At 44.6% G+C, this 13,349-nt stretch overlaps 1 protein-coding gene across 1 annotated transcript; it reads right to left on the bottom strand.

Annotated features, from left to right (window-relative positions):
* Window positions 1–3,488: 3,488 nt before the first annotated feature.
* Window positions 3,489–13,256, bottom strand: pwwp2b (PWWP domain containing 2B). Its single transcript, XM_026356216.1, has 3 exons — window positions 12,780–13,256; window positions 8,787–10,515; window positions 3,489–6,503 (listed from the first exon to the last, which is right to left on the bottom strand). Exons 1-2 carry the CDS (start codon window positions 12,917–12,919, stop codon window positions 8,787–8,789), a joined length of 1,869 nt encoding a protein of 622 aa, XP_026212001.1. The 5' UTR covers window positions 12,920–13,256; the 3' UTR covers window positions 3,489–6,503.
* Window positions 13,257–13,349: the final 93 nt, after the last annotated feature.

The following is a 13,349-nucleotide window of genomic DNA, read 5'->3' as shown; positions in this document are numbered from 1 at the left end:
TTTTCATCATGACTGTAACGCTTTGAGGGAGAACACTATCGCACACCACAGCAAAGGTGTCCACTGTGGCAAATAAACTACACCGACTCGTTTGTAATACATGACATTTTACGCCTCATGAGTCCAAATATGAAACGTGTGTGGTAAGATATGAGATTTTAAAAAGTCAAAATTATGAGACAAATACCGCAACTTTTAGATTTTTCTAAAAATACCTCAAATGTTTCATATATAATTCAAAAACTATTAAAATTGTTTTTGACCAATATGAACTTCTTTTCCCTCCATCAGTTTCCTTTGATGGGTGAATTAGACAATTAGCCAACGTTGAATTCAACCAATCGGCTGCACCACACCCTACTGAATTAGTCCAACTTTTAGCCGAGCTCCAGAGGATCATTTCATTAACATCCGCATCGTGCTGCTCCTCACACGGGACCACCCAACAAGCCTAATCTGTGGGAGCAGACACGCTGTCTGAACAATGTCAAGACAGGTTTGCTTTCTTAGCCGAGGCTAAGAAAGTGCTGCGCCTGTTCCTGCGAGTATCCCCTCACACAGAGCTCAGACAGGCCAGGCTTCTTCCAAAGTAATTATGGCCACAGCTTGCATGGAGGCATATCATTAGCAGTAATTGCACACAGCATCCCACTGCCATGTGCCTCCCTATTTTTTTTTCCTTCCTCCTTTTGTCCCAGATTTACGCAGCACTGATCCATGAAGGAGCAGCGCACTGTTTCACGTGCTGCGAACGGGAACGCGGTGGATAGAGGGGAAGGAGCGATGCGGCTCCAGGGCCTCTCCATGTGCGAGCATGTGTTCACATCTGTCGGCGGGAGGAAATCAGGGTCTAAGTCCGAGGGCTGGGTTTCAAAGAAGCCGGGTTAAAAGGACACACGTGAATGGATGGTACAGTTCCATGTCAGCTTCAGGAAATACAGGGATTATTGAGAGAGAGAGCGTGTTTGTTGTGTAAGCATGAGCATGTGTAATAGGTGTTAAGTGTTTTCATATCAACAGTGGGGTGGTTGTTCCCTCCTGCTCGGCTGTGGAACCGGTGGCTGCATGCCGAGCCGTGGACTGTGGATTTTCAAAGTCCAAATGCAATTAGCCCGTTTCATCTCTGTGGCCTGTGCGGGCAGATGGCTGAGGTCCACTTTGGAGGGAGCCTCTTGTAAAGCAGACTGCTGCAGTGCACCACCAAGCTCCACCTGTATGGAGATGGAGGCCTGGGATTACATGTAGTGGGTCTGGAAGAGCTCAATACGCTGTTACTTGAGAAAACACATGCAAATAGACAAAACACAAGCAAATGCAGATGCAAACGTCACCCAGGATCACAGATAACACAGGGAGATGCATGTCAAAATGCTGATTTTCCCCCGTTTTAGCCAAGAGATCCACAGTGGAAGGCGATGCTGGCTCCACCTCAATAAAAACTGCCCCCAGCATGATGAACCACTCTACATGTGTTTTGTGCATGCAGCACTGCAGGTTAAAACAATTCACACTACACCAGTGAGGTGGGTGGGGGGGTAGTGGACAGAGAGGACTTGCCTGCGGGAAGAACAGACTTAACACAAGCTAGAAAAACTAACACAGATGCTACTTTGTAAGATCAACAACGTCAGAACCAGGGCTTCAGATCCTATGTAGCAGAGTATGACTCCGTTTGTTTCCTTTCACATTGCTGAATGCAGAAATGTCGGGGTCTTAAATCTTTTTGACAAACAGGAAGCAACACACAGCTGCACTGATATCAGACCTTCACTTAGTCGCTGCACAGCGAAAACTCTCCTGATGGGGGAGACTCTCATATATTAACAACAACATTTGTTTCCTCTGCACATGCAGGAGAATCACTTCTCAACTTCTAGATTCTAACAGCTGCTTGGTCTTTAACACCATGCTAGACGGTTAGTTAGTACAGCTAGGTACATAGTTAAATATTCACCTAGCAACACGTTTCATATTTGCTAGTTAAAGGACAGGTTCGGGGCCCATATCAACACTGAAACTGGTTTTTCTTGCTCTAATCTTTCCTCCTGCTCGTACAGGCCTTTTAATGGAGGTGACGTGGGCCAAAATCCAAGTCCTTGTTCTGTCTGAGTGTGTCCAGCTGTGTTTCTATTCCAAGACTCAGTGTATCAACTCAAAAAATGAATTGTAGTCTCAGTGCAGTGTGAAATTCCCTCTCCCTCTTCCCTTTATATTTACCGGCTGAGTTGGAATTGAAGATAGTAGAAAGAAACAAATGCTGGAAGTTTTAACGTCGGGACTGTTTACAGCAAGTCAGACCTGCATCAGGGCCTCAACTGTAGTTTTATAACACACACGTCATAACTGAAGATGCTGGAAAATGCTGAAGAATCGACTTTAAAGTAGGCGTTTCGCATATTCGCAGACGCTTTTCTGCAAAGAGAAGATAAAGTTTTTACTTTCACAGCTGTACCGTAAATATAAAGCAACTCTTAGCAGCTGGTTAGCATAGCTTAGCAGACAATATAGCTTACACAGAGCAGTTTCCCTTCCTTCCAGACATCATGCTAAGCTAGGCTAGCCTCTCCTGGCTGTAGCATCACATGGAGGTTATTTGAGGACAAATCTTGATGAACCCACTTTTCATTAAGTTGTTTGTGAAATGCTGAAGCAGATCCTGACCTTAAAGTCGGGAAAATCTTCATGCTAGCACTAAGAACTGGCCTTTAACGCCCAAACTGGTCTATTTCTAGAACATCTGTTTAGTACCACACATCCTTTTTTGGCTCAGCCCTGCAGAATCTGTCCATTTACTTTGGGGCAGCTTCGGTCCAAAGGAAACAGAGTGAAGAGTTATGAAACGTCTGGCAGCAGAAACAGTCGGGTCAAAAGTATGAAACGAGAAGGGGGCGTGGGTGGAAGGGAGATCTACAGCGGAGTCTGTGTAGTAAAAATGATCGGATCAGGAGAGGGAGAGCCAGTCGAGGGTCATCTCACCTTGACCGGCCCGCCAGCGGGAAACGCTCGTTACGCAACAGACATATTTAACCGATCCTATTTCTGACACAGAGGCTACAAATCGGCACACATAACATGGCCGCAGCTGAGTGAGAGCCTGGAGGACGGGCGAGGAGGACAGAGAGGAAGATACAAGCAAAGATATCCAGCACAGAGAGCCTGTCGTACAGTGGGGGTCAGTCTGTACAACACATCTGATCCAAGCCTCCAGATCTTAAAACGGTTTCTGCAGAAAGGAGGAAAAAACCGCAGCACCATTCTAGAAATCCACAGAGCCCTAGTAACAAGTCCTTACTAAACAGAGCTCCCAAAGGTCTTATCAGTGTAAGAAGAACGCCGTTTCAAAAAAATGTTGAGCTGTCGCTTGCTCTGGTTAATACGCAAACTCTGTCTATTCCTAACTAACACATATTCAACACTAGAAGGAAAGGAAGCAGTCGATGGGAGCTGGTTCAGAGGATACTAATGAATACATTTTTAATCCACCATTCCTCTAAAGCTGGTTAAAAGACAATACAATCTGTAAAACCTACTTTTGATTGTAAATAGCACAAAGACAGCATGTGAACTGTTGGAACTGTGACATGTAGATGTTTTTTTGGAATGTATCTGCTCACTGGAGTTGGAAACCCCCCCCCCTCCTCTGAACCTGAGCTCATTTAAGATGGACTGAGGGAAAGAGGAAAACTAACCTGTGGTCTGACAAGGCCAAAATGGAAATTATATGTGGAAACAATGGATGCTGTATTCCTGCAGGCTAAAGAGAAAAGGGACTATTGGACTTTTTCGCAGAACCCTTTTTCAGGGACGTCCTTGCTTTTCTTAGTCAGACAATACCAAACCACATAGAGAACGTGCAGCAGCATGGCTCTTTAGTGTAAGAAACCGGGTGTTAAACCAGTTTGTCTACAGTCCAACATGTCACTCAGTGAAAACATTTGGCGCATTCTCAAGCAAAAATTACACCGGAAGAACCCCCCCAACTGTAGAGCTGCTGAAATTATATATTGAGCAAGAAAAAAAATTACTTTCAAAACTAAAGCGACTGGTCTCCTCACTGCCAAGACACTTAAAGAGTGTTGTTAAAAGAAGAGGTGATGCAACACAGTGGAAAACCCAGCTTTCTTTGAAACATTTCTCAATTTCAACATTTGATATGTAGCCTTACAAGAATGAAATTAATAAAGAATTGCATTCTGATTTTGGTTTCATAGGATCCTAAGAGCAATTCAGTATAAAACAGTGGAGTGACTTAAAGCAACAGACAAAAAAAAACAACCAAAAAAAAAAAAAAAAGGCAGCAAGGACAAGGTACAGTGACTTCTAGTAACACTGGAGCCTACATTTCCCACAATGCAACTGGATAGCATCACTCCACATTTTTCCAAACTCCTTTCATTTCAGGGTTATTGACATCATTTTTTAACACGTGGAAAGCTGAGGAAGTTGAATGAACTGATCATGTAGAATTGATGAGTGCCACTTTAAATAAACAAACAAACAAACAAACAAAAAACAGTAAAAAAAAGAAAATCAAATATCATATAGAGAGACATTTTCAGCCATTAAAAACATGTGGACACAAATAACCTGAGCTTCCACTGCTTTCTCTTCTGATCATTAACGATGAAGTGACCGATCCACACAGCACAGATATTGCTTGTATATTTTATTTTATGTACAGTACATGTAAAAAAGAAAACAAAAAAAGTAGCCAATAACATTGACCAACGTGGGCAACAGTAGATAGCCATGTTGCTCATACATGGGAAAATCCCTCTCTGGCATACATACATGGAGGCTCTCCCACTCCTCGTGTAGATTTGCCTGGAAACTAGCCGGGCTTGACAGCAAACTGTCAAACCACAGACGGTCAGAATGGGAGGAGTGTATTTCCTGCGCTCCTAATAAACACACACACTCTCTCGCTGACAATCAATGAGCCAGGTTTGAGCCTCAGTTCGAACTAAATGTTCCCAGACAGGCAGCAAGGAGACGGGCTGGTCGGCTGAGCGTGACTGTGTGCAATCTTCGGTTTGAGTTTTTAAATACAGGCCGGGCTGACAGTCGTGGTCTCTTGCCTTCGCAACACTCCCCACCCCACCTCCCCTCCCCCTATTCCAACAGTGCTGCTTGCAACACAAAAGGTCACTAAAGGTCAGCTGTAGTCTGCTGTAACTGCAGGGTCCGACTAGTAGCGAGCTTTTCTTCAGCACACTCAGCAGTTGAATTCACAGTATTCTTACAGCATGTTATTTTATTCTCCCAAAGTCACTAGTAAAGCTTTTACTGATAATGCATAGGGGACTTTGACACATTTGTTCACCTATGTTTCTCCAGTGGAAACTGTTAAACGCAGATTTTTTTTTTTTGTAGTGTGTGTGTCTGTGTGTGGTATATAAGCTGACAGAGAGAAACACACCCAAGTCAAATGTGAGAATACAGTGTACACAACTATCTGTGTCTGGTGTCCCCAAAAAAAGAAATCGTACAATAGAATAGCATAAAATAAAAAACAAAAAAGGTTTTTTTTTTGTATCTCCAAGGCCATGGATAGTCAACAACAAAGACCTGCGGCCTATCAGGGCTGTATCTCGCAATAGTGTTTCAGACAGTGAGCTTACAGCAGGCCACCAAGGTACAGATAAAGTGCTTTTTTTCTTAAATTTGACACTTTAAATAATTAAAGTGATGTAAAAATGGTTCTAAGGAATAAAAAAAATAATAAATTGGTGGGTAGGGGTGGGGGAGGGGAAGGACGCTGACGTGACACTCCTAAAAGTTAAAAAAAATGAAATGGAAGAGAGACACAATGTGATTCTGGAGAGGAATACAGTTAAGTTTAAATACACGAGTCCACTTAATGTCGCAGGGTGGAAACACTGTGATCGCTAGGAGAGCTGGAACAGTCACTACTCGTCTCTGGATGGAGCCGTTCACATTTTGAGAAGTTAAGAGGATTCAGGGTAAGACTTTTTAAACCATGGTTAAATGTCCAGTGGCTGCCAGCTTCTTCTGGCTGGCGAGCCAGACCTCGCAGTGAACATGTCGGTGGCGAGGACCGTGGTTATGACAGCAGCAGACAGCAGGGAGGTTTTTGTGAGACTGCAGTACGGAGGTGTACTTCATGGAACATAAGAAACCATTACAGATAATAAATACATTCGGGTCCTTGTAGTGTTGTCATTCAGCTCTATTGAAATCTGATTAAATCTAGAAAATAAAAAAAGGAGGAATCGTTTAGTTCGTAGTAGACCACGGGATGGATGGCAACATCTTTTTGCTCCCTTACCCAGTCCCAACAACAATCCACCTTGGCGGCCATTTCCCACTATCGTTGTGAAAAAGAAAAGGGAAAAAACAAAAAACAAAACAAACAAAGAAAAATAAAATTAAACGGCGTATAAATAGTAGCCATGGCAACCACACGTACTCCCTCCCGGGACTTGATGACAGAGTCTGAGAATTCAGAAAAACCTTGGAGACCTTTCTTCGGTCCTCAGCCTCTACACACAAGAGAAAGAAGAAGGAGAGAAAGAAAGAGCACAAAGTAAAGATAATTGAGCAAACGAAGCAGGTCGTGCATCAGTTTTTTTAACTGATTGTACATCTGAAGATTATGGAGCACTAGGAAGTTAGCGTCAGCTACTTTCCAGCTGGCTACAAGCTGACAGAGCGAGAAAAAGACTTCCTTTATGAGCTCCAGTACCAAATATAGGCCTGTCTCTACCACATACTGTGTTTATTCTACACTACAACCAACCTCTTATTGGCTACTGAGACCATAACAGAGTCAACATGAGGGTTAGGAATGGCCTTTCTGTCCTTCATATCGCTCAAAGAAAATATTTAACCTCCGAGTGAGAGTTGAGGGCCTGCTGCTTGTTGGGGGGGGGGGTCAATGTGCTCGGAAACCAGGGGAACAAGCCTGGCACAGCCGCGGCATGACAATGTGCTTTTTAAGCCATGACTGATGCCCTGTTTTTACATACGAGACTCGCGCTCTGCAATGAGCCGTTTTAACAAGCTATTCAGCAGTGCGGCCTGTGCCCTCATTAAAGCTCGTATTAATGTTTGTTTTGCTGCTTTCAACATGGAAACTATTTAACGACGAGCTGGCATGGCACAACTTAAAAGTGTTTGTTACATAAGCAGAATCATTTTTGCTTTGAGCTCACATTCCTCCAAACTTCCACGTAACAATCGTCTAATTAGATATTTTTGACTAACTGACGGGTAGAACTGGGTAATTTGTCACATTTATAGCAAGACGCCACAATTACACTTGTGAGAACATTAGTGAAACGGCAAATGGCAGTGATAAGTCGTCATCTGCTGAAAATGAGTGCAAATTCTCGGAGTAATTTGATAACGAGCCAAAATGAAATGTGGTTGTTGTCAGATTTGTGCGCTCCCTGCAAGCCAGTGTCCAGTACATATCATGTGTGAGAGCAGAAACACGACTCTGTAGTTTTAGTTCCAACCAATCAAGAGTGATAAGTCTTCAACTGCAATAAAACTGGGTTGAAAAGTGACTTGCCAGCTTCAGGCATTAGAATCTCCTATTTGTCACATCATAGCAGTCAATGCAGCTGACCACAGCCTCCATAGATCAGGGCTCTAATCAAAAGCAGTAAAGTGTTAGTTGAGCACAACGCTCCATTACAGCTGCCTCTTTTTGTTCCTGGGTCATGCAGTTTTCATATCGAGTGACTTCTGTTTACGTTGGCTGCTGAATCTAGAGGTGTAAAGGACCACAGCTGAACTGAGATCTGCTCAGGTCACGCTCCATAGTGTGAACTGTGGACGAACTGCTAAGTTTAATCATCATTAAGTGACTTGCAGCTTTTCTGCCACTGTTGCTTTTTAAAATTAACTTAATGGTTCCCTACGTCCTCATGCAGAGCTGCAGTTAAATAGATACAAATTAGCTGTGGGGCCACGTGAATGATGCATGCTAGACGCAGGTGACAGTGGCGGCCGTGGCCAGTGGAGGAGCGGAAGATTTATTAAATACATAATGTCAGATGATCACGGGAGAAGGCTGTTGAACAAAACAGTTACAGTATGTAGGCACTGTGGCACAAGAAAGACAAATCAGAACATATAACAACCACAGCCACAGCTACACATGTGAGGTGACTTCACCCCGGTGAGGACGGGGACGGGGAGTGAAGACAACAACTTATCCCTGCAGCATTTAAACAGCCCTGAGCTGCAGAATCAAACCGTTAATCGCTGCAGAGCCACATTCAGTTGTGGAAATTTGTATTTTAACATTTTATTTACACATTAGCTATTTTGAATATTGTTTAGGGGCTAATGCGAAAAATGGTTTGATCTCTGAATTAAAATTCGTCATGTGATCTGATCCTCGACATCTGATATCCGTTACACCCCTCACTGAAACAAATGCCAGCCCTTTAAGCATAGCTTTGTTTTGTTCTGTAGCATGTTTATGATGCTGTGGCATCTCATTTTTGTACCAGCTCAGCTCAGCAGTTACAGTAGCACTCTGCACTTTGAATAGTTTCCTAGGACTTGTCCTTAATCTCAGAACCTAATAGTTGGAACAATCCTGACTTAACTTTCTGTTTGACATGAAGGACACAGGCCTCCTGACACTTGTTGCATATATGTAGGGGAAATGTGATTTGTTCTATTATTTTCAGGTGCATAGATGAGAATAGACAGATTAATTGCCCAGTTACTTACTTTACTCACTGAACTCTGACCTCACAGTAGAAGTAGAGCAGTGACATGAGTATGTTTAACTGGTGTGAACTAACCTACGTGTCGCAGTGGGAAAGCAGCGATGTGATCTCCGGGCCCATGTGTCCAACAGCCTTGGCAGCCTCCAGGATGGCTCTCCGGTACATCCCTTTCTTCTTTCGGTTGAAGCGGGACCTGAAGAGCTCTCTGAAAGGCGACAATTTGGCAACAGAAAGCTGAGAGGTGGTGGGTGAACCGAACCACGCCACCTTTGCCTGAGGCCACTGCGCCTCGCAACTGGGAGTTTCCTGTTTGCGGGTGCCGCTGATGCTGAGGACGCGCGCCGGCCACCAGGGGAAACCGTGGATCTTCCCCCACACAATGTCACCCACCGCCACGGCGTGGCCCTCCTCGGTTACGCACTTTGTCATGCTGCGCGTGTGCAGCCGCACCGTAAGTGGCGGCACTGTCTTGCAGTCCTCTTGTGAAGGTACAGAAGATGAGGTTACGGACAGATCTTCACCAGGCGCCAGGTCACACAGCTCTGGTGAGGTGCCGTCAGAGCTGAAGGACTTGGACTCATCTAGACTATCGCTGCTGCAGACTGAGAGACTAGATGAATCCGCTTTACGCTTACGGAAATTGATTAGAAGGGTGAGGTCACTGTGGCTGCGCTCCGCCTCCTCTCCAGAACTCCCTGACCACAACTCTAGAGAGTTCTTCCCTTCGCCTGAGTCTTCAGAGTGGGTAAGACAGGGACCGGGAACCCTGGGGCTTCGTCTCCTAGTGCCTCCTACAAGTTCTGCCTCATACTCAACCACACTCTCCTCACCCTCCCTCTGAGGGGGTCTCAAGCGGATCTTTGGAGAAGGCAAGTCTTGGCCCACAGTTGTGAAAGGCCTGGTTAGTTTGAGTTTGGGAATAGACACAGTGAGGCCAGACCTTGTGGCATCCAGAATGTGCCGTTGTTCCTTGGTGGGGTCAGAAGGCGCCTTGCCATTTTCTCCCACACCATTTTGCACCAGCTGTTTGGGGCAGAACGGTTTTACTGATCCATGGACACGTGAGGGGATCTTCATGACCTCCCCCTTGCCCTGTGGAGTGCTGTAGGAGATCTTTATGACAGGACTGTGGGGGATAACATCACCTCCAGGGAACTTCTCCCCATCAGCTTCCCCCCTTTTGTCTTTCCTGAGGCGCTTGCTATCAAGGCTGGTGCCATTTTCCCGTCTTTTACCGTCCTTGGTTGCAACTACATCCTCTTTTCTTGACAGTTTAGATGGGATGTCCTTATCATCGCCATCATCGTCGCTCTGTAGTGTGTTCTCTTTTCTAGAAGTCTTGGTGTTGCTCATGCCATCTTTGCTGTCTTCATCACTGTTCAGTGTGTTTTTGCACTTTTCACATAGTACCTGTCGTGGTCGTAGACGGATAGTGCTAATGGTCATGCGGCCCGGTTCTCGCGACCGCCGCTTCTTTCTCTTGATTGGTCGTGGAGGGGGCTGAGGTACCCATTGGCTGTAGCTGTGGCGCACCCATAAGGGCTGAGGGAAAGGGGCTCCTTCAAAATAAGGAGGGTAAGGAGTCTGTCCAGTGGGTACTGGTGTGGGTATGGGGCAGGGGAGTGGTGCAGTAGATATGCTGCTTTCAGGGAGAGAGTTTTCATCCTTTGGTCTGTGTGAAGGCTGGCTGGGAGATTTGGACAGCTGCTCGTCACTCAGAACTTCTGGGATTTCACAACCTGTTTTCGATATTGAACAGTCTCCAGGGTTTGCCGTGAACTCCGGTAGACAGAAAAGTCCAGTCCTGTGATAAACAAGAGAAAAAAGAACAGCTTAATAAAGTGTCACACTGAAATTCATCTGAGTGCTACAGTGAACTTCATGCACGCCAACGCAAGCATTCTTGTCACACATGACAAGCATTTCTAGAATTTCTTCAGTTATGCAATTTCCTCCAAATGAACACTGTAATACTCTTGTTTGTGTTTCACCATATTGAGATAACTGGACAGCACAAATCAAATAATGTGCTGCTTAAATTAGGCCAAACCCCCCCCAAAAAAAGAAAGCCTATTCTACAGGTGTCCTATCACAACGTGCTATAAGAGGGGAAAATCTATTCTTCTGATTTTGTTTTACTGCGACTGGACTCACTGACTCCTTGTCACCTGTATGCTGAAAATTCATTACTTGTGGGGGTTGGGGTCCACTGTGCAAGCAGGCAGCAAAACGTCCTGCTGCCTTAGGCCACAAAAATGGAGTAATAGTATCCGTGACTCTCGCTGAGTGATTTTACGTGTTCTTTTTCATACTGCAGGGCCAGCAAACATGTCCAAAGAAGGCCCAGCTGCCAAGGAGTCTTTGAGAGGTGGCTGGCACGCAACAGTAACATGGCTGTGCTGCTTTAGTCAGGAGGCAGCAGACAAAGAGACTACAGGATGCCCAGGAACAACCCCCCCTCTCTCCCCAACATCTGACTGAACAAAAACAATCCCATGAATCACTCGGGAATCAGAGAGGTAGAAAAGGAGCCAGGAGATTTCAGTTTGTTTTTGCGTCCGTGTCTACTTTGGGCTTATGTGTGGTGAGATTATTAATTAGGGCGCACTGGGGAGCCTGTTTTCCTCCCCAGGAGAAGTACCTGGCAGGCAACTGAATAATAGTGTCCCGGTGAGGTTTGTTCCTCTCACCTTTACATAGGCGCCCTAAAAAAATGGCAGAATATTAGCCTTCACAGTGATTGACAGAGCACAAACAGTGCAGCCTGTGACAGGGAACACACAGTGCTAGTTAAGCACAATACAAGGACGCAGCATATGACCAGTCATGATTCACTGCACTGGTGCCATTTAACGTTGTGTACAGTGTAACTAGATGCAGAGATCTGTCTGGATGATAGACATAGGCGATAGCATTTAAAAAAAAAAGGAAAAGAAAACCCTGTGGGAGACAATGACAGGAAATGTATTTCTATGAGCTGAAAAGGAAGAAGTCAAATTATGTCAGTGACAAGGCCTAAAATATAGGCCTATTTTAAGTTATTCCAAGGCCTCCCCTTTTCCCATTTAGGTAGGTTATTTTCAGGACAGCTTGAGCTCTCACATGAAAAACCATCTAAGCATACTAAGGGGCAAAGCTGGTCAGATTCTGATTCTGCTTTTCTATTAATAGTCTAAAGCCAATGGCTTTTAAGGTGTACAGTACCAAGAGCAACACAGGGCTTACACATGTGACACGCACACGCACGCACGCACGCCACAAGACAAGTAGATAAGTCATGACACTCGGACATGTCCATTTACATATGGTTTCATCATTTGAACAGGATTGTGTTGTCCTGTAATTGATGAATTAAAAAAGGGCATTTTCTTGTCAAACACTGGGCCTGAGGTGATCACTGGATCTTAATAAAAGATTTTCAAAGATACAGACACATTTTAAGAAGCAGTGCAGTTGTGATTTCTCAGATCCCACATGTATATTTACCATTTTCTGCCAATTCCTATTGTTTCTACTGATCTAAAGTAACTGAGTATGAGAGGCTATTTCTACATAAATAAACAGCATTGAGATTATTTCAACATCACTCCAGAAAACTAGTACATCATGCACTTTCATCTGTGTACATAAAGACATCCAAACCTAACTGTTAAAGTCCCTTCTGTTCACTCATGGCCTCCCTTTTCACTCTATACGTTTTAGCTGCTCTGTATTTGATTAGGCTAACAATAAGCTATAGATGAACCCATTGACATAAGCTATTGTTTGAGACAAGTCATTAACAATCTCTGCGGACAGGGTCACTATCTTGACACACAGTTGCTTATCGCAGTAAAATACCGTTTCTGATCATATCATTATGTGCTAAAATATCAGTTTGCATTAGCCGGCTAGCTAGCAGATAGCTCCCTTGTCAGCTACAATAACCTGTAAGTCTTTTTTATGCAGGCCCAGTTAGCTAACAGGCTAGCTTAGACTTAGCAGCAAAGGTAGATTAGCCGTTAGCACAGTTTGGCAAATTAATTTCAGAGATGAATGTATAAAAGAAATGGAGGAAATAACACTCACTTTTTGTTGCAATCAAGTAATATCCCCGTGTAGTTCCTTTCTCGATAGGTCAGCGTCACCACCAGTGTATCGTTAACTATTTGATCGATAGTGACAGGTACCCGAGAACCGGCCCGCAGCTCTTCGGCCACAGCCTCCATGTTTCCCGGGGTAAAGTGTCCGGCTTGGCGGTGCTCGATCCCGGCCAAGGGAGCCACGGTCGCGTCGGCCAGAGATCCGTCTCCCCTTCGCTATTGGAGCAGGAGGCTACACCAGGGCATAAAATGACGCCATCACCCCCACCAAGTACAATTACAACAGTATAGCCGCCGCTGACATCACGCTCTCTGTGCTAGAGGAGCAGAAACCCTCTGAAGACAAGGCCTTCCCTTTCTGTCTCACTTTGACTTTTGATGCTGTTCATTACTACTCACTTTTATCTCGGGAATGTCTCCGTTTCCCCAGCGGCAGCCTGATGGCGTTTTGTTCTAAACGTAACACAATCACTAAACACTGGAAATGATTCTAATGTACATGCATTTCCTAATCTCCTGCAATCGATACTGTTCTTTATTTCACAAAGTGACATGA

Source organism: Anabas testudineus, chromosome 15, assembly GCF_900324465.2.
Source record: "Anabas testudineus chromosome 15, fAnaTes1.2, whole genome shotgun sequence".
NCBI lineage: Eukaryota > Metazoa > Chordata > Actinopteri > Anabantiformes > Anabantidae > Anabas > Anabas testudineus.
Note: the sequence above shows the minus strand (reverse complement) of the source record. Positions and strands in the feature narration are given on the sequence as shown.